We start from the raw sequence: 23,699 nt of genomic DNA, 5'->3' as shown, positions 1-23,699 counted from the left end.
GCAGCCTGTGACTATAACCATGCATGCACTTTCCAGAACCTTCACACAGATGGTGCTTGGGGGTTATGCTAGTGACCGTTTATATGTTTAATGTCCTCAGCTGACAATCTCATACATTTGTTTTAAAGGTCTGAAGTTCATCTCCACTGTACCTTTTGAATTGACAAACATTATTCCAGTTAGAAATGCTATCAACGTTCCTGCAGAACAAGATAAATTAGATTTGTAATCGCTGGCATTATATTAAAATAACTGCTGTTTGAAGACCTTTCGAAAAACGTGATTGTATTTTAAGAGGCAGGTTGGTGTTGGAATTACACAAACCCCACCCACATCACCTTTCCTCCAGTAACTGCAGCGTGTTGAAATAAATGTTAGCTTTTTTTCTGTAGTACGTTATGCCATTTCTAAAACATTCATCATCTTCTACTCAGGTTAGCATTGGATGTCCCGAAAAGATGGAACCCATCACTAAGATCTCACATATTCCAGCAAGCAGATGGGCTCTGTCGTGCAGCCTCTGCAAGGAGTGTACAGGGACTTGTATCCAGGTATGTCCATTAATACATGTGGAAGTATTTTATATATGCCGTATTTGGGAAAGGTTTTCAACGTTGTATTTCAGGCAGGTTTATTTTTTATAATCTTTGATAAGAAGTTGATTTACGGGGTACGATTATTGTCATTCCTGGGCCAGCTTCGCACTCCTGGAGCCCCACTAGAGACTGCCAGAAAACAATCCGAACTGTGCCCATAGGACATATTCAGCAAGTGTGATTAATGTCCCCTTGGGCTGTACAGGAGCATGTGCCACAACTGCACGGTATTGAGGTAACTGATCAATATTTACTCTCATCTATGTGTAACGGCTTTGATATAGTGCAGGTCCTGTTCTTCTTGTGTGCTTCATATGGCTAGGAGTTTTAGATTTCTAATGTCACGTGCATGTATCCCTTTTAGGAACCACGTTCCTCATGCATGAACCATGCCTTATATTGGTTGTTTCTCCTACCCCTACAAACTGTATAGTCACCGCTTCGTTTGGTTTTGTTGTTGTCAGCTGGCAATGTGTATCCTCACACTCTAGTAACTCTTAGCTTGTGCCAATCATTTGGTTTTAAGGACTATAGTTTTCAGATGCCCCAGGTGGTACATTTGGAGCATACATCCTACCTCTGGCTTGCCATTGATTCAGCAAAGTAAGATTTCTTTTAGTTCAGACTATTCACTTAAACTAGATTCAGAAAATGTTGGAGACATTTAAGTGTCTTGTTCCAGGAGAATATGTTGAAGGAAAAGGACTTGCATACTCCCTTTCTGAATGCCGTGTACTCTACAGCAGAACTAAACTGATAAACTGGACCAGCGCGTTGAATCCCTTAGCACTTTTACCGAGTGTCCTTTAATTTAAAAGATGAGGATTTGCAGTCTCGCTACAGACTGCTTCAGCTGTTCGTGACAGACAGAATTGCATTTGATGTTACATAGAGTGGGTTTTGGGTCAGCCTCTTGCTCATGATCGAGCTATCCCAGTTCCATGCTCTGGTTTAATTGCTTTCTTTCCTATTGTGTTCTTTCCGTCCTGGAGCATTTCTTCTATAGAATCACGTTTGATTGGATGAGTTGTACCCTTTCACTCCCGAATCAACTCGCTCAAAATTAAAAAAAAAAACTAAAATGGAGGCATAGAACAGGGCTGATTTAGTACTTGTACTTGCTATACCCTCTCCAAAAGAAAAAGGGACATAAATTGCATAGGATGGCCTCACAGTGCATAGCAGTTAAAGTTTTCCATCATGGAATTCTTTGTGGTGTTTATAAACCTTAAAATATCTTTGTGCATTCGCTAGAGGGGTGATACCAGAATATTGTTGCCGAATGCAAAACTATCAACTCGTTGGAGTTAATAATAGAAAAGCTACAACTTCTGAAAGGATAACTTTGTAAACAATACTTAGGACACAATGTGGATTTTGGACGATATTTCTTTATAACATATGCTACCATACAACCCCTTAGGATCTGAGGACCCGTTTTTAAAGGTATATTTTCAATTCTTTTAATTAAATTAATCAAGCTCACATATATGCATGAGAGAACAGTTTGTCTCTTTTAAAGTAGCCAATTAAACTGAATCAATCTTAAAGCACATTTCACTGAATCTGCCACACCCTAAATGTAATTTAAAAAAGAAGAAAATAACTGTAAATATTTCTCCCATGTATAGTCTGTTGAACGAGATAACTGCCATTTTTAGAAGTGCCGCTGCCCATTAATGCACCGCAAACAAATGAATGGGGTGGCATTGTGAGCAAAAGAACAATGGATTTAACCCAGATCTCTTGACTTGGGGTGAATGTATGATTTATTCAGCATTCCGTCTATCGTTTGTTTGCGTAGCACTTTTCACCCTAAGTGGGATGGGAATGCCCAGGCGCGGGTCCCTTGCCCACTGTGCCACTGGATTCAAGCTAGCCTGGCCGATGAAGGGTACTACCCAGAAGCCGGTGCCAGGATGCCTATTTCAGGTCCAGGGAGGACCTGTCGGCTTGGCAGTTCGATCTGGACTGTTCCCATGAGGCACAGGGTCAAGACTGATTTACATATGGTTGGGTCTAAACTGGGGTGGCATGGTGAGCAAAAGAACGATGGATTTAACTCAGATCTCTTGACTGGAGGAGAATGTATGATTTATTCAGCATTCCGTCCATCATTTGTTTGCATAGCCCATTAATGCACAGCAGGGTAAATGTGATACAGAAGGCTGAAGGACACAGAGACTCAATGATTGCCTGTCTAATAAAAAAGAAAAAAAACTCTTGTTGGGTGCTTTTTCCGAGGGAAGGGTGTGTCTTTTCCTACTTCTCTGCTTTGGAAAAGCCACATCTAACTCCCCCTAGAGTTTACTGTCGATACTAGAAGTCGCGGTCACTCGTGTTGAATGAGATGCCTCTCATCTTTCAACATCAAGGCCACTGTAGATGCTCCAGTTCAAGCGGAGGTCATTCTTGAAATCGAGATCTCAATTAGTCAGGGTATTACTGTCTTATTGATGTGAGTTCTGTCTGTCTCATTGCAAGGGCCCTGTTTGTGAACTACCTTAACTTCCACCCTAAAATGTTTTATCTCACTTTTGGGAAACATGGCTGTCTGGTTTATGCAGTGAATAAGCGAATAAGCCCAGTATCAAGAAACCCCATTGGGTAGTGGACACAGTATACATTTTATCAAGTTAATCCAGTGCACGGTTCTAACCATAGGGCTTAAGTCAGCTCCTCAGGCTTTTCAAAGTGAATGATGGTGGTAGTAGCGTTACTTGTCACAAGATCTTTGTCTTCCATTCCCTAAATGATTGACTGCTCCCGGCAGACTCAGCACTTTTTCCAGAAATCTTGCGGTAAGGTCAAATAATTTAGGGCCAGATGTACAAAGCATTTTACTGGTCGCAAACTGCCTGATTCCCCGTTTGCGACCAGAAAAATGCTTTTTCAAATGTACAAAACGCAATAAGGTAATTTGTTCCTGAATTGCATTTTCATTTACAATTTGGTATTAGGAAGGAGCGTGTTAAGGGCGTCCCTTCCCAATTACCGAATTGGTATGGTATATCTTACTGTTTTAATACAGAATTCTGATTGCAAAACAGTAATACTTTACCACCAGTTTAAAACTATTAAAAGTAAATACAAATATATTTTAGAGCAGGTACTGGTCCCACAGGCCTCTGCCTACTCTTAAAAAAAAAACTATTAGGTTTCTTTTTTTTTCTTTTTAAACGCATCCTGTTCTTCTGTACGGAAAATGGGCTGCATTTAAAAAATAAATGATTGCTTTATTAAAGCAGTCACAGACATGGTGGACTGCTGACCTCAGCAAGCCTCTATCCTTGTGTGATTTCAAATCCCTAAATGAGTTTCATACATTAGAAATACCAATTTCCTTAATCCATTTCAGAGAGAATCGCAATTAGGAAATCGGTGTTCCTAATCTTTGTACATCAAGCCCTTAGTCTTACTGTGGCCAATGCAACTTATCATGTGCTTTAAATTGTGTTAATAAAAATGGGTTGTGTATAATGATAATCTCCCACTCTCCCCCTAATGCACAGCACTACTAGCATATATGCACACCCAGCAAAATGTATAGCAGATTTTGTGCCACTGCTGGATCCCCTTCAAGACAAATCTCGGGAGCACACTGCCTCTCATCCCACCGTCGTTCGTCCCATTGCATTCTGGTAAATGCAGTACACTTACTTCAAAGTTTCTGTCGTTTTTTAGAAACGTTGGTGCAAGTAGTGCTGTTCTTTCTAGACACGTGTTTCTGCGGTTTGCCCTTCATCAGTAGAGAGTAGAAGTAGAAGAGAGCAGAGAAAAGTCATCTGGGGTTGCTGAAATGCTGCCCAAGTCTTAACATGCCACAGTTCCACTCTACAGGCACAGATGTGCGTTCCAGGTGAACTAGTTGGCTGCCTAGCTCAAGGGAGCCTTTTAAACACAAGTGGAATGTGAATGAACCAAGATGTAGCACTCCTACTTAATTAGTCTACCTATCTTAGCATAGGAGTCTGCTAGATACTATCTATCCCGTTTGCATTGATGCAATCTGATGTAAGGGGGAGGGAGTGTGGCTATGCCATCAGGAGTGTAAGCAACGTAAGTTCTTGTATAACAGGGATTCTAACCACCTGCTGAGAATCCTTAATTTTCCAGTGAAATTTATGGGGGCATTAGCGGTAACTACACACTCTTACTCAAAAGTGCGTCCACTGTGACTGTAGATAATTTTCAAACTATTTGGCAAGCATACTCCTGCATCAAATCTGCATAACTGGAATACCTCAGAACAGTCTATTGTTCAGTTAATAAAACACTTACAACGAGTTAATATGTTGCATGTCATTAAACTGTTGCTGCAAAGCTGTAAATCATTAATTCATTACTTACAGGACATAACAGTAACTTGGTACTGACTTAATTATTTCATAAAGTACTTAGTGCTTTGCATAAAATTGAATGTTTCCGCAGGGTAGAATAATTATTCTTCCAGTTCAGCGTATTCTTGAATTGGAAATGCATCAACCTTTTGATAGCCATTTTAGAGTTAAAGAGTACATATTTAATGGAGCTGTAGTGGCTGTTTCACACCAAATAATATGAAGTAAAATGCCAGAAAAGCCTTTGCATTATCATAGAGATAGATTGCATGCCTCTCCTTACAAGCATCTCCCTCTCTCTTTCACTCTCTGGGCTGTCCAGATGTAGCTAATGCGGTACCTTCAGCCATCCCTATTAGAACTAATGACTTCACTTTTTATTTGTATTCTTATTAGGCTGAAAAAGTCACAATCAGTACTATGATTAGTTTTCATAATTGCAAGACTCAGTAGGTTTTTCAATGTGGCTAACAGTCCTTTAACAAAATGGAGGTACTCTTCTTTAAGGTTTTCCTACTGTAAGGACAGACACCTAACCTGGTGGCTTCCTCTTTTAGGCATCCACTTTCCCTGGCCACTGAAGACTGAAATGTAGGTGTTCTTATTGACAATTCTGTCATTCAGTCCTCAAGTACAAGGTGGTATCCATCTGCGTTTTGCTTCTGAAGATTTTGAGGAAAATTCTCCTTGCTAAATCCTGAAAGTAGAAGACTAGCTATCCACGCTATCTTATCTAGACCAAATTACATTAATTCCCACTACTTGAATTTGCAAAAACTTCTCATTTACCACAAGCAGGTTATTCAAAACATGGTCGTGCATCTTCTTCATGGTCAGCTTCCACAGTGATTGGTCCATGAAGCTGGCCCTTTCTACTTTAGAACCAAATTGGTGCCTTTTGTCCCCACTGGCACTCTACACTCTTGTTTTTACTTTATTTTATTGCTTTATCTTCATTTGACCATCTTCTTGAAGTACAATCTCTTATATGTTTGCAAGCGCTCTAGAAGTAGCAAAATCAATCAGTAAATCCGTCATCTTTTCCAAAATGTTATGTTGCATTTCTATTAGAGAATTTAAACGGTGATTAGAGTCTCTCTATTCCTTTTCACAAAGGCAGGAACAGTCAGGCCCCCATTCCATGACTCCGGGCTATTCCCTCCCTCCAAGACAGCATGAACTAAAGTAGTACAATAGGCCCCCAAGTCTTTATCTCACTAGGACTAAATGACAGGAATCCTATTCAAGCTGTGACCTCCCGTCCCCGTCCCACCCCCGTATGTGAACTTATATCTTGATCAGCATCCCTTGAGCTAAAAGGGCAAAAGGCAGCTATGAACTTATTCGAAGCACGTATTATCGTTCGGCTTGCCGGTAAGTTGAAACATATAATAATAGATAAGGCCTGTTTCTATTTCTTTGAGGTTTTAGAAGTGTAAACATGTAAACACTGAAATTCACCTGTACATCCACAAAGTAAAATGCATTAATATTAAGAAAAGTGAGAGAGAATGTTAATTTTTTATTTTCCTCTTGCAGGGCCAACACACTGTAAGTTTGTTGTACAGCACAAGGTAGCAGCAAGCGCAGTCTAAGATTATTATGCTTCATTTTATTTTTTAGAGATGCCACTAAAGTGTTGGTTTCTTTTCCTTTTGTTTCTTTCAGTGTTAGATGCTTCAATTTAAAGGACAGGGTTTAGAAGCATGTTTTCAGGTCTGACTTCTCACAGAATAGGTAAAACCCTTTTTTGTATCAGTCACTTTGCTCACAAGTCAGTAGTAATAGCAGTTCAACTGCTAAACACCGTAGACTTTAACCGTTCAATGCAAGGTGTTTTAAGCAGTACCTGTGAAAAGTATGTTGGCACCTTGTGCAAGGGATATTAGTGAAAGCATGACATAAGACCTTTGACATACCTAAGCAGCATAACACCTTTCATACCTGTAAAGTGACATATTGTCATGTCTGATACCTTCACCTAATATTGACTTTTTACCCAATTGTACTTTACAGCTGGGATTTTTGACCCCTACTTAACATGTGAACAGCAGAATTTGAAGTCCCAGAATGCAACATGAAGTCAATTAAAAGGTCAGGACTGACTTAAAGTGAGACACTTGACATGGGGACACTTGGCATCAATGAGTTGCAACACAACAGCAGCACCAGTCTCATGTAGTCATGCAGAGAGTGCAGAAAGCAGTAGAAAGCATCAGGTTTCAGGCATTTTAAAATGCAGGGCTACAAATTAATCCAGTGGACTACACATTTATAAACTTTTCGCACAATGCTGGTGGCAGGGTTGACCACCCCTACAATGTCATAAAATTACAGTAAGGAGTATGTGCAATGTGTCTAGAAATTTGTTTATTAAAAATATTTAAATATCACACTTTCTCAATCCAGTTACAACTTTGTAAAACACTGAGTCTGTGAGTGATGGTGTCCTGCACTTTTTACAGAACATAGGCTTTTTTGATGGATACTTCTACCTGCAGATTCCCCACCTGTAGAACAGTTGCACGTGTCCGACTGGATGCGGGAACTTTAAAGCTCTCACGTAGCTGGTAGGAGACACTGACCTAGTGTGAACGCTGGAAGGGGTGTCTGGTGATGTCATCAAAGCCATATAGTTTTTGGCGCTGTGCAACAATGTTGTGTTCCCTTTTTGCCACGTCTTTGATGCAGATCCAGAACTCGCACACTCACTGGAGTTTTTTTGTCACAGAAAATTAAAATGTGGTATCAATCAATTCAATTCAATACTTTTATTAAGATTTGGATCTCAAATGAGGATCACAGTAGAAGTGAGACAGGTTATATAATAATATTAAAATTATCTATTTAAATCCTTTACCGCTATCAGATAAATAAAGTCCACATTTGTAAAGCGCACAATCACCCGTAAGGGTCTCTAGGCGCTGGGGGCCGTCGGGAAGATTAAGCAAGCTATTGCCCAGAGTCACATGGTGCTGGGCTACCCTGCCGCCGGAGCCGGGGATCGAACAGTGGTCCCCAGATTCCAGCGTCAGTCGCCCTGGCCGCGGCGCCACACCTCAAATCAATTTAAATACATACCTGAATCATTATAGTTAAAACTTCTGTAAAAGAAAATCAATGTTCGAGGAATATGAGCTGTAGATAATTTTCTGTGCATAGATCGCCATCTAGTGTTGGGTCTAGATGTTTGCATTTTGTTTTTCTTCTAAGAAGTCTTTCCAGTCACAAGATAGGTGACTCCTCCTTTCGTTGATAGTGCGCATGGGCGTCGACTCCATTGTTAGATTGATTTTTTCCGCCATCGGGTTCAGATGTGAATTGTTGCGCTCCAGTTCGGCACCGTTCTTCAGGCCCTCTTCGATGTGCAATCCACTACCCTCGACGGAATTGTTTATCAATCGTGTTTCCCATTCACTTCATATCGTCTACACTCGAAAATCTTCGATCTGAAGATTCGTGGAAGGCTGTTGGGCCTACCCACGCCAGGGTCGGTAGCAGTCGATGGAACGGACTCCATTCAAGTGCTGTCCATGGTGTCGCGCTAGTTTTCTGAGCACCGACTTGCACAAAGTTTTGCAACCTCTGCCTATCAACGGAACACGACGAGAAGGACTGTGACGCATGTCGGTCGTTTCGATCGAAGAAGCCGCTCCGTGACCGTTGGGCTCGACGTCACAAGATATACCAGCAAAGTGGCTCTGCGCCGGATCTCTTCGGAGACGAGTCCGAACACGAGGAATCACAAGCACAGGAAGCTGAAATGGTGGAGGAACACATCTTCATGTCTGAATCCGACTCTGATGCCGAAGACCTCACACCGGAGATTGTGATTAATCCAGAAACTAGACAGATTCATGCCAAAGTTCCTGTGAAGAGGAAAATGGGCTTACAAGAAGACTACCATATTCCTCTAAAAAGGAAAAATATGGGCACTAACCCTTCTCCACCTTCTTCAACCATTGATCCAAATTTACTCATTACACCTACACATTCTCCTCCACCACCATCACCTGACACACATGATACAGGGGATGGGGATATAGATGACTACACACCACAAAATACCGACCCATGGGGGCTGCCCAGAGGCAGGAAGTCCAGCAAGCGTCCCCATTCTCCGTCGGCATCGATTGCACCGACGACGGCGTCGAGAGGGATGACTACAGTCTGTTCCCCGTCTCCCCAGGGCTCTGGGTCGAAGCGGCGTCGACGTTCGACGTCGAGGGAACTGAACAGACCGCCGTCGAGATCACCGGTGACGATTTCGTCGGCGGCGGCGTCATCGTCGAGGACTCGACGTCGAGAGGTGGCCCGGCGTTGGCGCTCGCCGTCGAGGCGATACCGTCGTTCGCCGTCGACGGAGAGGAGAAGATCGTCGTCGATTGGATCCTCGGCGTCGAGGGGGCGATCGCCGTCGAGGCACAGGAGATCGCCGTCGAGACACGAGATCGCCGCCGAGGCACAGGAGGCCGTCGAGGCGACGGAGATCGACGTCGAGGCGATGGAGGTCGCCGTCGAGGAAGCGCAGCTCGACGTCGAGGGGCCGACGCTCGCCGTCGGGTCGCCGTTCTTCGACGCAGGAACGGCACAGAAGGAGTTTGGGCGCCAGGAGTCAGTCTGGCAGGCGTCAAGTGCCTAGGAGAGACTCTCCCACATCCCAGCCTGATAAGGAGGGCGGGTCACCAGGCTCGGTGTACTCCGTTGTGTATACCCCTCCGAGGCCGAGGACAGTAACGCCTCCCCCTCCGTCTCCTTTACCGAGAGGACTTCCTCCGCTGGTGGTCCTACCCTGCCTCCTCTTCCACCTCTACCACCTCGGCCTCAGCCTCAACCTCAGCTGCCGGTTGACACGCCTCCCCCGCTTCCTCCGAGGTCGGTGTCCCTGCCCAGGTATCCGACTCCTCCGAAGGGGACCCCTCGGCCGAGGGCCCCATCCAAGCCAAAGTCTCCCGTCCCGGTGGAACCGGTAGGGCGACCGAAGCCAAGGAAGTCGCGATCCCGCTCCAGACAGAGAGGGAGGTCGCGCAGTCGTCACAGATCCTCTACGAGGTCAAGACTGCGCCACAGGAGGCGCGGATCTCGGTCCCGCACGGACTCTTACAGAACCAGGTCCTACTCCCCGACCTTGTCAGACTCCCCAGGGACAAGGGTGTCCCCCGATGACATCAGCACGTTCCAGGATGTTCTCCTGAGGGGTGCAGCAAAATTGTGAATTACGGTGACTGCTCCAACACCTACGACGTCCGTGATTTTTGAGACACTTCACAGGAAGCATTTGGCTCGCCCTCTACTACCGCTCGTGCCAGGATTGGTAGAGCCAGCGGAGGAGCTGTTCCTTACGCCTGCAACGACGAAAGCCGCTCCGTCCCGTCTTCTTAAGAAGTACAGGGCTCTGGATTCCGACCCGGCTTTTCTGAGGATTGACCCTGTTCCGGACTCCGTTATAGTGACGGTGGCCAGGAAACAACACTCTACCTCTACGTCTTCTACCGTGCCTCCGGATAAGGAGAGCCGATGGATCGACTCAAATGGCAGGAAGGCCTGTGGGACGGCTTCTACGTCCATGAAGGCAGCTAGCGATACGGCTCTCGTAGGGCGTTATGATCGTGCCCTGTGGGAATCCCTACAGCAGTTCGCGGAACTCCTGCCACGAGTTAGGAGGGAGGATTTCCTGGAGATCCAGAATGAGGGGATGCTGGTCTCGAACCAGGTCATCAGCGCGGCCGCTGATGGCTCTCTTTTGGCGGCCCATGGGTATTGTCATGGGATCAACCAGCGAAGCCATGCCTGGCTCAGGCTCACATCACTCAAGCCGGAGGCCCAGCAGCAAGTGGCTAATCTGCCCTTCTCGGGGGAGACCCTGTTCGGGAAACATGCAGATGATGAGATGGCCCGCATGAAGGCGATGGCCGAGACTCTGACAGCTGTGGGCTTGGAGAAGCCCAAAGAAAAGAAAGCCTACCGCCCGTTCCAGAGACAGTTTGGGGCGCAGGGCAGAGGGCGAGGACAGGCTTCGGGACAGCAGCAGCAACAACAGCAGCAGTTCCGGAGGCCCTTCCAGAAACGCCAGAAGGGTAGAGGAGGTCAGCAGTCCTCTACAGCGAACAAGGGCGCGGCCGGGTCTCGACCCTGAGCTGTTCCTTCCCCTACATCCGTTACCCGCTCCGGTGGGGGGGAAGCGTCGATTTTTTCTGGCAGAGTGGAGAAAAATTACTCAGGACAAGTGGGTGCTGAATATTGTTTGCAATGGATCTTCGGTTCACCAGCCCGCCTCCATCAATTCCTCCGGTCAGCTCGCAGTTTCAGCTGCGGGAGCTCCAGGCGGAGGCCGATATCCTGTTAAGGAAAAGGGCGATAGAAGACGTACCTCTGTCTCAAAGAGGAAGAGGTCTGTACTCCCGGTTCTTCCTGGTTCACAAAAAGGACAAGAACGAGTTAAGGCCCATTCTGGATTTGCGACAAGCAAACAAGTGGATGCGCAGAGAGAAGTTTTGCATGCTGTCGTTGCATCAGATTTATCCTCAGGTGCAACAGGGAGACTGGCTGTGTGCCATAGACCTACAGACTGCATACTTCCATGTGCCCATTGCACACAAACACAGGAAGTTCCTGCGATTTCTAGTCGGCACCAATCACTATCAGTGCAGGGTACTTCCCTTCGGGCTGAAGTCCGCGCCCAGGACTTTCTCGAAGTGCATGGCAGTGGTAGCGGCACACCTGAGGAAGAACAAGGTGTTTGTCTACCCGTACCTGGACGATTGGTTGATCAAGGCCTCCTCCTTCTCGGAAGCTCAAGCGCACTTCCAGAAGACTGCGTTCTCTTGAACAAACTGGGGTTGCACATCAACATGTCCAAGTCTGTCCCGACTCCGGTCCAGCGCATCCAGTACTTGGGAGCCTCCATCGATACGCTGTCGGCAAGCGTGTTTCCTTCGGAGAAGCGACGATTATCACTCCTTCGGAAGGCTCAGGCTCTTATGACCACTCCATCTACAACAGTGAGGACGGTGTCTTCGCTACTGGGATCGATGGCCTCTTGTATCTCTCTCACGCCACACGCACGGCTGCACATGAGACCATTGGAGGATCAGTGGGATCAGAGGAAAGGGTCTTGGGACGACAGGATACGACTGTCTCTACATGCTCTTCAGTCTCTGAAGTGGTGGTGTACGGCGGAGAATCTCCTGAGAGGGGTTCCCTTCCACATTCCCACGCAGACTATCGTGACGGATGCATCTCTCCACGGCTGGGGCGCGCACTCCGTAGACTTACAGATTCAAGGGACGTGGTCCCAGGCGGAGTCCACATACCACATCAATTTCCTGGAACTCAGAGCTGTTCACTTGGCGTTGAAGGCCTTTCTTCCGTCCTTCCAGACCAACTCTCTGCTTGTGCAAACGGACAATACGACCACGATGTATTACCTCAACAAGCAGGTCGCAGGAGGCGCAGGCAATCTGGCACTGGCTTCTGGCTTCTGGCCAGGGGACTGACGATAACAGCTACCCTTCTGCCAGGTGTGCAGAATGTTCAGGCAGACGCACTGAGCAGACTGATTCAGGAAAACCACGAATGGGTCATAAACGACGAAGTACTAGGAGAAGTCTTCGCATTGTGGGGGACTCCAGACGTAGATCTGTTCGCCACCGCCGAAAACGGCAAATCCGAGACTTCGCCTCCAGGTTCTACCAGCCCGGGACGCTGGGGAATGCGTTATGGGTCAACTGGTCGAACAGCTTTCTGTACGCTTTTCCACCCATTCCCCTGATTCCGACGGTGCTCATAAAGCTGTCCCAGTCCAGGGCGCAGGTGATCCTGATTGCCCCGGAATGGCCCAGACAGTGGTGGTTCACGGACCTGCTTCACCGGTCTCTCCTTCCTCACATGCGGCTGCCGTGCAGGCCGAACCTTTTCACGAAGTTCGGGGGACAGATGTCTTTGAGTTTGGCGGCATGGCTCCTGAGATAGTGCAATATGGCCATCTGAATCTACCAGAAGATTGCATGGACATACTGAAGGAGGCTAAGCGACCTTCCACTAGGACTTCTTATGCTTACAAGTGGAAGAGGTTTTGCATCTGGTGCAAGTCCAAGAGCTAGGACCCGACGACATGTAAGGAAAATGTCATCCTTCCATATCTTCTTCATCTGGCGCAGTCTGGCCTTAATGTCCATTCCATTAAGGTTCATCTGGCTGCATTGACTGCCTACAGGAAATGCCCTTCACAGACTTCCTTCTTTCAGATCCCTGTGATCAAAGATTTTTTGGAAGGCTTGAAGAAAGTGTTCCCTCTTTCTGCGCCTTCATGGGAATTGAATGTGATGCTGTCTAGATTGATGAAGGAGCCTTTTGAACCTTTTCATAAGGCTTCATTGCAGCACCTGTCCTGGAAGGCGGCGTTCCTCGTGGCCATTATATCGGCCCGCAGGGTGAGTGAAATTCAGGCGTTGTGTTGCCAAGAACCTTAAACTGTATTTCATGCTGCTAAGGTTGTTATGCGTACTCGCCCTAAATTTCTTCCTAAAGTTATATCTGACTTTCATGTTAACCAGACCATAACTTTGCCTACGTTTTTTCAGAATCCTTCCTCTCCAGCGGAAAGGTCCCTGCATTCCCTGGATGTCAGGAGGGTGTTGAAATTTTATCTGGATAAAACCAAGGATATCCGTAGGTCAGACCAATTGTTTATCAATTATGGATCAGTCAGGACAGGTCTTGCTACCTCTAAACAGTCTAGGTGGATTGTGTCCTGTATACAGTTGTGTTACCAAAATGCTGGTAAGACCTTAGGGGGTAAACCTAAGGCTCATTCCACCAGGGGCAAAGCTGCCACGACTGCTTTGCTCCGTAATGTTCCAATTGCAGAAATCTGCAAGGCGGCCACTTGGAAGTCGGTCCATACCTTTGCTAAGCATTGCTGCCTGGACACTGATGCCAGGGCAGACGCTCAGGTTGGGCAGGCTTTGCTGCGAAATCTGTTCGCACAGTAGTGGTGTTATTTCTTTTTTCTCCACCGCCGCTTTGGTGTGGGGATGGGCTTGCCATTCTATTCACTAGATTATGACTATACACAGAGATCCCCTACTACAGAAGGAGTAGTTTCTGTCCTGTAACTCCAGTTCTGTAGTAGGGGTATCTCTGTTATAGTCATAAGTGCCCGCCCTCCTCCCCGGTGGAGAGAGATATTCATGTAAGGAATGCTCCAGGTCTGGCGTGTTACGCCTTCAAAAAGAACTGAAAGTAAAAGGGACCTGCAGTGCATTCTGGGATACTGTGAAGTTCAGGAAAGTTCTCTTAAAGGCACAGTATCCTGTTCTGAGCCACATAATGGCAGCCTATGGGGCTTGTCTGTCCATGTCTTCCTCTCTATCATTCCAGAGGGTTTTTGCTGTTAAAGCAAGGGAAATCTGGACAGGCTTTGCTGTTTGTGGATTTTTGGGTGAATTTCTAGTTGAAGTACTGGACAGTGTAGCCTGTGGATATAGGCTGCATTATCTGTCTTTAATTCTGTCTTAAGTGTCTGTGCAGTTCTGCATTTTTCGACACCTTAAGAGATTATGATTGCTCCGGGGTCCACGCACATGGGCGGGACTATTCATTAGATTATGACTATAACAGAGATGCCCCTACTACAGAACTGGAGTTACAGGACAGAAACTACTCCTTCTGTTATGTTATCAAAAGCTTATAAAGCGCACGGTCACCGAAGGTTCCATGGCGCTGATTCTGTGTAATTGCGTTGCGGCCTGGCTGTTAGTAGGCTTGCTTAAACAACCAAGTCTTCAAGGCCCTTCTGAAGCCCAAAAGGCTGTCACAACTCCTGATGGTCAGTGGGAGAGAGTTCCAGAGTTTGGGAGCAAGGTAGGAGAACCTGCAGCCTCCCTGCCGCTTGAGTTTGACGACTGGGGTGGACAGTAGATGTAAGTGGGCAGAGCGTAAGTTACGCCTAGGGACGTGCTTTGTGACTATGTCGTTGATGAACTTAGGGCTCTTACAGTGCAGTGCCTTAAATGCCAGACAGCCTGATTTAAATGCTGCCCGTTGCGCCACAGGCAGCCAATGGAGTTTTTGCAGACAAGGCTTGGCCGATTGCCATCTTGGCTGTTTATAAATTAGTCTAGCCGCCTGCTTCTGGACTATTTGAAGGCGATTAAGCAGAAACTGTGGCAGGCCAATGTAGAGCGCGTTTGAGAAGTCATGGCGTGAAAGAACTAGTGCTAACTCTGCCTGTACAAGGGCTGGGTGGGTCAACAGATGGGCGATCTTCCTGATTTTTCGCAATTGGAAGAGACTACGGACACCACTGACCCCACTTGTCCTCTAATGACCCCCAAACTTTTCACAGAGGGGGAAAGGGTAGGGGGGGGGACAAATTCTTTAGGCCAGAAGTGCGGGCCCCAGCAGGCATTGCTTTTCCCGGGCAACACCAGTTACGTCTTGCCCGGGTTAAGCTTCAGATGTTAAGGTCCATCTATCGCTGGATGTGGAGCATAGTGGTTTTGAATTCCACAACGGAATTAGGGGAGTCTAGGGAAAAAACCAGCTGGAGGTCGTCGGAGTAGTTAAAGATGGTCACCTTCCTGTCCTTTAATGAGTGGATCAGTGGGTGGCCTGAGGTAGAGATTGAACAACAAAGGGGAGAGGGAGATACCCTGTGGAACCCTGCAAGAGGTGGATACTTCGGGGCAGTAAAAGTACCAAGGCGTTCGGCTTGGGTTCTAGCTGTGAGAAAGGACTTGATGATGTGTTAGCAAAACAACAAGCTAGAGTGGACCGAGCAGTTTTACGTACACTATTTCAGACCACTGCAACAGATACAGGTTTGCCATTGCATTGGGAGATAACTGCTGTAAAGTCTATGCACAGCATACGATCTACAGCTCATATGCCTCGAAAGGAAAATGCTACTTACCCAGTATGCATCTGTTCTTGGCATATAGAGCTGTATAGTCATATGCGCCCACCTGTCTCCCCGGGTATCTATACCTGTTGCAGTAACATCTTACTTAGATACATGCATTCATGGACATCTCCTTTTACTACTCTTATTAACTCCATTATCACCCTCTGCGGAAAAACAATCTAACAATGGAGTCGATGCCCATGCACACTATCACCGAAAGGAGGAGTCACCTACCTCGTGACTGGAAAGACTTCTTCGGAAAAAAAACAAAGTGCAATCATGCGGACCCAACACTAGATGGCGATCAATGCGCAGCATATGATTCTACAGCTCTATATGCCAAGAACAGATGCATACTGGGTAAGTAGCATTTTCCTTCTAAAGATTACAAGCTTGTGAAAATAATCCAATCCCTCATAGTAGCAAAGGTTATGTGCAAATTATTCCAGAGAAATTCAAATCAATGAGAGTTGTAGCAAAGTCTACATATTGACCCAAAATGTACATTCAGTTCATATAAGGTTACAATTTCATGTAGATAAACCCCCCCACCCCCACCTTTCCCCCATATCAGCAAAGGTTTCTGCAAATTATTTCAGAGAAAATAAAATCTTTGAAAGTCGTAGCAGAAGTATGCATATATACCCATAATTTACATTCTTGCTAATAACAGTTATCTTGCGCCTAGATAGTGAACTGGATTTCAGTTTTTGTCACCCATAACTCCCTGAATGAACTCCTCCCTGTTTAGCAGCACTCCATGTTATTCCACTAAAAAGGAGTGCTGTTAATTCCTGCGTCTCATACAGCAATACACTAAGGGCCAGATGTAGGTGGCCGTTTCAGGCCATTTACCGACCGGTAACGGCCGATTTCGGCCGTTACCGACCGGTAAATGGGTTTTCGGTATGTAGGGGCAATTTTTTACAGAATCGGTAAATTTACCGATTCGGTAAATTTACCGATTCTGTAAAATACCGAATCAGTATTTTTACCGATTCGGTAAATCTGAGATGTAGGTGGGACTCTTCTGAGTCCCAAAAGCCTTACGGAATCGGTATTTTACCATCAAATCCTATTTGATGGTAAAATACCGATTCCGGTGTGCATGCACATGTGTGCATGCACACCTATGCCATATGACAGGCAGACCTGCCCTTAGGGCATGTATGCCTGCCACATGGCACCCAAGCCTGTTTTGGGGGGGCCAGAGGGTGTCAAAGTGACACCCCCTGCACCCTTGTGAAAATCGGTATTTACCGATTCTGTAAATACCGATTCGGTAATGCCCATTCATTCCTATGGGCTTCAAAGCCCATAGGAATGAATGGGCATTACCGATTCGGTATTTACCGAATCGGTAAATACCGAATTGTTCCGATTCGGTATTCCAGCACATCTGGAATACCTACATATCCACCCCTCAGATTTACCGATTCTTAATTACCGAATCGGTAAAATTCGGTAATTTTCGGTAATTAAGAATCGGTAAATCTATTCTACCTACATCTGGCCCTAAATGTTTTAAACAAGTTAGATAGAGTGAGGGCGATAGATAGAGTGAGGGCGATAGATAGATAGATAGAGTGAGGGCGATAGATAGATAGAGTGAGGGCGATAGATATAGTGAGGGCGATAGATAGAAAGTGCCATAAATAAACCCAACATAAACCTAATAAACAAAAATGCCTGATTATTGAAAAGGAATAGACCAAGATATTAGATTTGTGCAAATACAATAAACAGAAGCAAGATAGTGAAGGGGCAGGAGAGAGTGAGATGGAAATAGAGGAAGAGTGGAGAGGCCAAGACAGTGAAGGGGCAGGAGAGAGTGAGACAGAAATAGAGGAAGAGTGGAGAGGCCAACCCAGTGAAGGGGCAGGAGAGAGTGAGACAGAAATAGAGGAAGAGTGGAGAGGCCAAGACAGTGAAGGGGCAGGAGAGAGTGAGACGGAAACTGAGGAAGAGTGGAGAGGCCAAGACAGTGAAGGGGCAGGAGAGAGTGAGACGGAAACAGAGGAAGAGTGGAGAGGCCAAGACAGGGAAGGGGCATGAGAGAGTGAGACAGAAATAGAGGAAGAGTGGAGAGGCCAAGATAGTGAAGGGGCAGGAGAGAGTGAGACAGAAATAGAGGAAGAGTGGAGAGGCCAAGACTGTGAAGGGGCCGGAGAGAGTGAAACAGAAATAGAAGAAGAGTGGAGAGGCCAAGACAGTGAAGGGGTAGGAGAGAGTGAGACAGAAAAGAAAGGCACATGGCGAATTGCGAACAAATGTGAACATTAACAATGCAAAAATACAACAAAGCAAGGCGAAGTTGTGGTGTGCATGGACCTACACTGCATGCAGCTCTGCCACACCCAGGAATACCCTCGCCCAAAGAACAAACTGCAGGAAGAAGCTGCCTCAGCCATGTCTGGAGGATGTAAGAAGGGGTCGACAGAAGGCCATTCCTGGAGAGGCAGCCATTGTTCCAGTGTCGTCCCCTTTACATGGTCAGTAGGAGCAAGTGGGAGAGGGGTGTGAGATAGATCAAAGCCTTTACTGTGATCAGTGGCCGCAGGCTGCCAGTGGGAGGGAATGAGCATATGGCGAACGGCGGGGGAGTCTGATGCGAGGCGTGGGGGCGGGGGAGGGGGAGCAGGCATACGGGGTGTGAGTGAGGCCAAGCGAGCACCTGGGGACGCTTTTACGCTCCAGTACACAACATGCATTGTAGGAAATCCGGCTTGTTAAAGAGAGTTTGGTCACATGTTATAGGTTTCGAGCAATAAATTGCTCGATCTAAAAAATTTATATTTTTGTACATATTATTTCATTTTTTGTATTAAAAAGAAACTTGCGTGCTGACGCTATGGTTTTAACATTTTTCTATCGAAACATTGGCCGTAGCGCCGGTAACGGTGCGATAACAGGGCTGGACAAACAAAACATTGATGTTCTGAATCCCCAAGTTACAAGCTACAATCCTTTCCTGTTCTCTCAGAGGTAGACCAATTTGCCCTTAGATCATTTAACAGAAGTAACCTCTTACGGTATAAGATCAACAAGCGCCGAATTCCATGATCCAGATTCCAAGCTAAATACTTCTGGGCTAGTCTTGGATTGCATGAAGAAGATATTTCATCCAACCTTTTCTTCATCCTACAGTACTTAAGATCTCTCTGAAAACTAATAATACATCTAGTACTCTTTAAAAAAAAAAAGTGAGTCCTAAAAGGGGAAGTGAAGTCTCAAACTTTTTCTGTGCATCAAGGAGTTTCAGTGCAAGATTATAATCACGGTAGGAAAGAATATTTATCTGCTTCCGAACCAAAAAAATCCTAGTTGAAAGAGCCCTCTATAGAATCCGATTCACTATTCTTTAGCTGATAGCCCCACCGAATCACACTAGCTAATCCTTGGACATATGAGCTTATCAGGCCGAATTCTAATCTAATAGCTGGGATCAGAACCGATGTATTAAAATTACATAATTTACACAAAAACTGTCCTAACTTATCAAGGAAGTCCCATACATTTTATTACCTGAATAGATTCAATAGCATATAATAGTGTTGGAGTGACTTACACTTTAAAAACATTAAACATATGCAGAAAATGCCTTTGACCCACTACATAATAAAATGCGCATAACCCATTTGCATGTGAGACATCTTTGCAAGAGCAATGTTCGATGTGGGCTTTATCCTTTGTGGTGTCACTCCTCATTTTCCCCAAAGAAAGATTAATTTATGATCTCAAGTTTCGCTAAGCCAATACTCCAAACATATTTGCAATTCTTATTGTACTTACTACTTTTTAAAATCAAGATTTTCCCTTTAGAAATATTTAACTTCAAATATTGTACCACAGTATATTTCTGAAGTGACTTTAGTTTCTTATTCAGCCCATTAGGACTTAAACCCATAAATACAATATCGTCTGCGTGCATCAGACAAGAAAAGGGACAGCCACCTATTTTTGGTGCATCACCCATGTGAGAAACAAAAGAATTGGGTAAGTCTGCAGAATACAAAAAGGAAAGTAGAGGGGCCAACAAACAACCTGGCTTCAACAAGTTTTTTGATGGTATCACAGAGGTTAATCCTTGATCTCCCCCTAATAGCACCTGACACCAAGTAAGAGTGTAAAGCGATAATAAGTGTAAGAAAGAGGGCAGGGAAACACATTTTTTGTAGTTTTTTCCAGTGTTGGCCGATCTACCCTATCGAAGACTGTTGAAAAATCAATGAATGCCACATAGACATTTGTCCCGCTGATTAAAGTGCACTTTTCCTCAATCATTTTCAACATACATATATTATCCAAAGAGCAGTGTTTTTTCCTAAATTCTTTAAACTTTTCATTATTGATTTTCAATAGAACAGAACATTAGTAACAAGCATTAGAAATGCAATCGGGCTCGGATTTATTTGAGTTTGAGCTAATGGCATTGTAAATGCCAATGTCTTTTTGCCATGTGTTATGGAGTGTGTGCATGTGGTGTGTAGTGGAAGTATGTTGGTTGAATTGTAATTTTACCAATGGTGGCATGCTGTGCTTTATATGAATATGTTTAAAAGTAAAGTGTACCATACTGCGATTGCTTGGTGGAAAAGTGCACTGCCGGCTGGAGGTGTGTGTGCCTGGTGGAAGGGTGCACTGACGGCTGGTGGGTGTGTGCTTGGTAAAAGCGTGCACAGATGGATGATGGTTGTTGGTGTTTGTGCATGGTGAAAGCATTCATTGACGGCTGGGGGTGAGTTGTTGTGTGTGTTGTTTTCTGTGTGCTGGTGAGTGTGTGGTGGTGAGTCTGTGGGGGTGAGCCTGGGGAGTGAGTGTGGTGGTGAGTGTGTTGTGTTGAGTGGTGACGAGTGTGTGGTGTTGAGAGACTGAGGTGTGTGGTTTGTGTGTGCGTTATGTGTGTGTGCGTTATGTGTGTGTGGTGTTTTCTGCACACTCACACACTGCCCCTACACATTCACACACTGCTCACCCGCACACTCCCAATGTCACCCTGCATAGTCACACACTGTTTACCCTGCACACTCATTCTGCACACTCACACGATGTGCACCCTGCACCCTTACACACTGTCTCTGCAGTCACTCTGCACTCACTGTCACTCTGCACTCACTGTCACTCTGCACTCACTGTCACTCTGCACTCACTGTCACTCTGCACTCACTGTCACTCTGCACTCACTGTCACTCTGCACTCACTGTCACTCTGCACTCAGTCACTCTGCACTCACTGTCACTCTGCACTCACTGTCACTCTGCTGTCACTCTACACTCACTGTCACTCTGCTGTCACTCTGCACTCACTGTCACTCTGCACTCACTGTCACTCTGCACTCACTGTCACTCCCTGTCACTCTGCACTCACTCTACAGTCACTCTACAGTCACTCTGCACTCACTGTCACTCTGCACTCACTGTCACTCTGCACTCACTGTCACTCTGCACTCACTGCCACTCTGCACTCACTGTCACTCTGCACTCACTGTCACTCTGCACTCACTGTCACTCTGCACTCACTCTGCACTCACTCTGCACTCACTGTCACTCTGCACTCACTGTCACTCTGCACTCACTGTCACTCTGCACTCAGTCTGCACTCACTGTCACTCTGCACTCAGTCTGCACTCACTGTCACTCTGCACTCAGTCTGCACTCACTGCCACTCTGCACTCTCAAACTGCACTCTCAATCTGCACTCTCAATCTGCACTCTCAATCTGCACTCTCAATCTGTACTCTCAATCTGCACTCTCAATCTGCACTCTCCACTCTCAATCTGCACTCTGCACTCTCAATCTGCACTCTGCACTCTCAAACTGCACTCTCAAACTGCAATCTGCACTCTGATTCTGCATTCTCAATCTGCACTCTCAATCTGCACTCTCAACTCTCAATCTGTACTCTCAACTCTCAAACTGCACTCTCAAACTGCACTCTCAAACTGCACTCTCAATCTGCACTCTCAAACTGCACTCTCAAACTGCACTCTCAATCTGCACTCTCAATCTGCACTCTCAAACTGCACTCTCAAACTGCACTCTCAATCTGCACTCTCAACTCTCAATCTGCACTCTGCACTCTCAAACTGCACTCTCAATCTGCACTCTGCACTCTCAATCTGCACTCTGCACTCTCAATCTGCACTCTCAAACTGCACTCTCAACTCTCAATCTGCACTCACAACTCTCAAGCTGCACTCTGAAACTGCCCTCTCAACTCTCAAACTGCACTCTCAACTCTCAAACTGCACTCTCAATGTGCACTCTCAATGTGCACTCTCAACTCTCAATCTGCACTCTGCAGTCTCAATCTGCACTCTCAAACTGCACTCTCAATCTGCACTCTGCACTCTCAAACTGCACTCAATCTGCACTCTCAAACTGCTCTCAACCTGCACTCTCAACCTGCACTCTCAATCTGCACTCTCAAACTGCACTCTCAACCTGCACTCTCAACCTGCACTCTCAACCTGCACTCTCAATCTGCACTCTCAATCTGCACTCTCAAACTGCACTCTCAAACTGCACTCTGATTCTGCACTCTCAAACTGCACTCTGCACTCTCAATCTGCACTCTCAACTCTCAATCTGCACTCTCAAACTGCAGTCTCAACTCTCAAACTGCACTCTGCACTCTCAAACTGCACTCTGATTCTGCACTCTGATTCTGCACTCAAACTGCACTCTCAAAGTGCACTCTCAATCTGCACTCTCGTCTGAACTCTCAAACTGCACTCTCAATCTGCACTCTCAAACTGCACTCTCAAACTGCACTCTGATTCTGCACTCTCAATCTGACCCTCAACAGCACTCATGAATCTCTTCCTAAATGAAAGTTGAGCTTTCCATTTGTGACAATTTGCTTCAATAAGACTGAGCAGGAGAATCTCCAGCTCATGGAGTCTAGAGATGGCCGTGAGACCCCTCCCGGGCAGCTCTCCCGGGCAGCTTTGGCTGCCCACCCCAGGAGCGGAGGGGATTGAAGACAAGTCCCCCTCTAGTGGGGCATTCAGCCCGAAAGACATGAAGGTAAAGACAGAAGCGGAGGAGATGGCAGAGGAGCAGGAAGAGCTAGACCCCCGGATACAGGTGAGGGATGAGAAAGCTCAAGACTTAACCTCTGCTTGGGAACTCTTTTCAGAACCTAACTGCTTGGCATCTGTTGAGGGCTTCAGCTGCCTTTGAATAGGGGGATCCTTGCCCAAATCAAATTCTGGGAATTCTGTATGTGTAAAAAAACAAAACAATCTTTTTACTTCAGTGGAGTAACAGTCCAGCCTTTCAAGGGGTAATGACTTCAGACATTCCGCCACTGTTTGCTTTCTTTTTCTCAAGTGAGAAATGTAATATTTTAAGCAAAACGTGTAACACAAGAAGGTGCATTGGAATATTAAATGTAAAATGTACCAGCTGGAACAAGGAGCCTAGTTGAAAGAATTATCACATTAATAACTAAACATGAAACGACTGCATTCTTCCTAATTATCATTTAAGTGGCACCTAGGTGTTCTTTGATAATACATAAACCTCTGTGAAGACCCCCGCTCCAAAATATCAGATAATTCATAAGAGGCAAATACGTCTGCCTCATATAATAACGAAGAATTAATCATTCTATCCCCAAAATGAATCGCTTCCTGTGATTTTGTCCAGATTCTTCCTTTAAAATCTCATTGCTGTTTATTTTGCAGAATTGTCTCTGAGGTCCGTGCAGTATCACATCAAAGCATAGAAAACAGGTTATGCCAATGACAAATTAAGGTGCCCGCCACAATTTACAGAACTTGCCCCCAGTTTGAGGCAATCTGGCTCCACAAAGTAAACACGATACATAGCACTTCCTGCAACACGACACTG

General features: G+C 45.8%; 1 protein-coding gene across 4 annotated transcripts in view; it reads left to right on the top strand.

Annotated features, from left to right (window-relative positions):
- Positions 1-23,699, top strand: part of JADE2 (jade family PHD finger 2) — an 874,388-nt gene that overhangs the window by 613,245 nt on the left and 237,444 nt on the right. For all 4 annotated transcript variants that reach the window (XM_078653277.1, XM_078653280.1, XM_078653278.1 and 1 more), the window contains one exon: positions 435-551. In XM_078653277.1, coding sequence (XP_078509403.1) covers positions 435-551 — 117 coding nt within the window. The remainder of the gene's footprint in view (positions 1-434; positions 552-23,699) is intronic.

This window comes from Lissotriton helveticus, chromosome 7 (genome assembly GCF_964261635.1).
Source record: "Lissotriton helveticus chromosome 7, aLisHel1.1, whole genome shotgun sequence".
NCBI lineage: Eukaryota > Metazoa > Chordata > Amphibia > Caudata > Salamandridae > Lissotriton > Lissotriton helveticus.
This window is presented reverse-complemented; position numbering and strand designations above follow the sequence as displayed.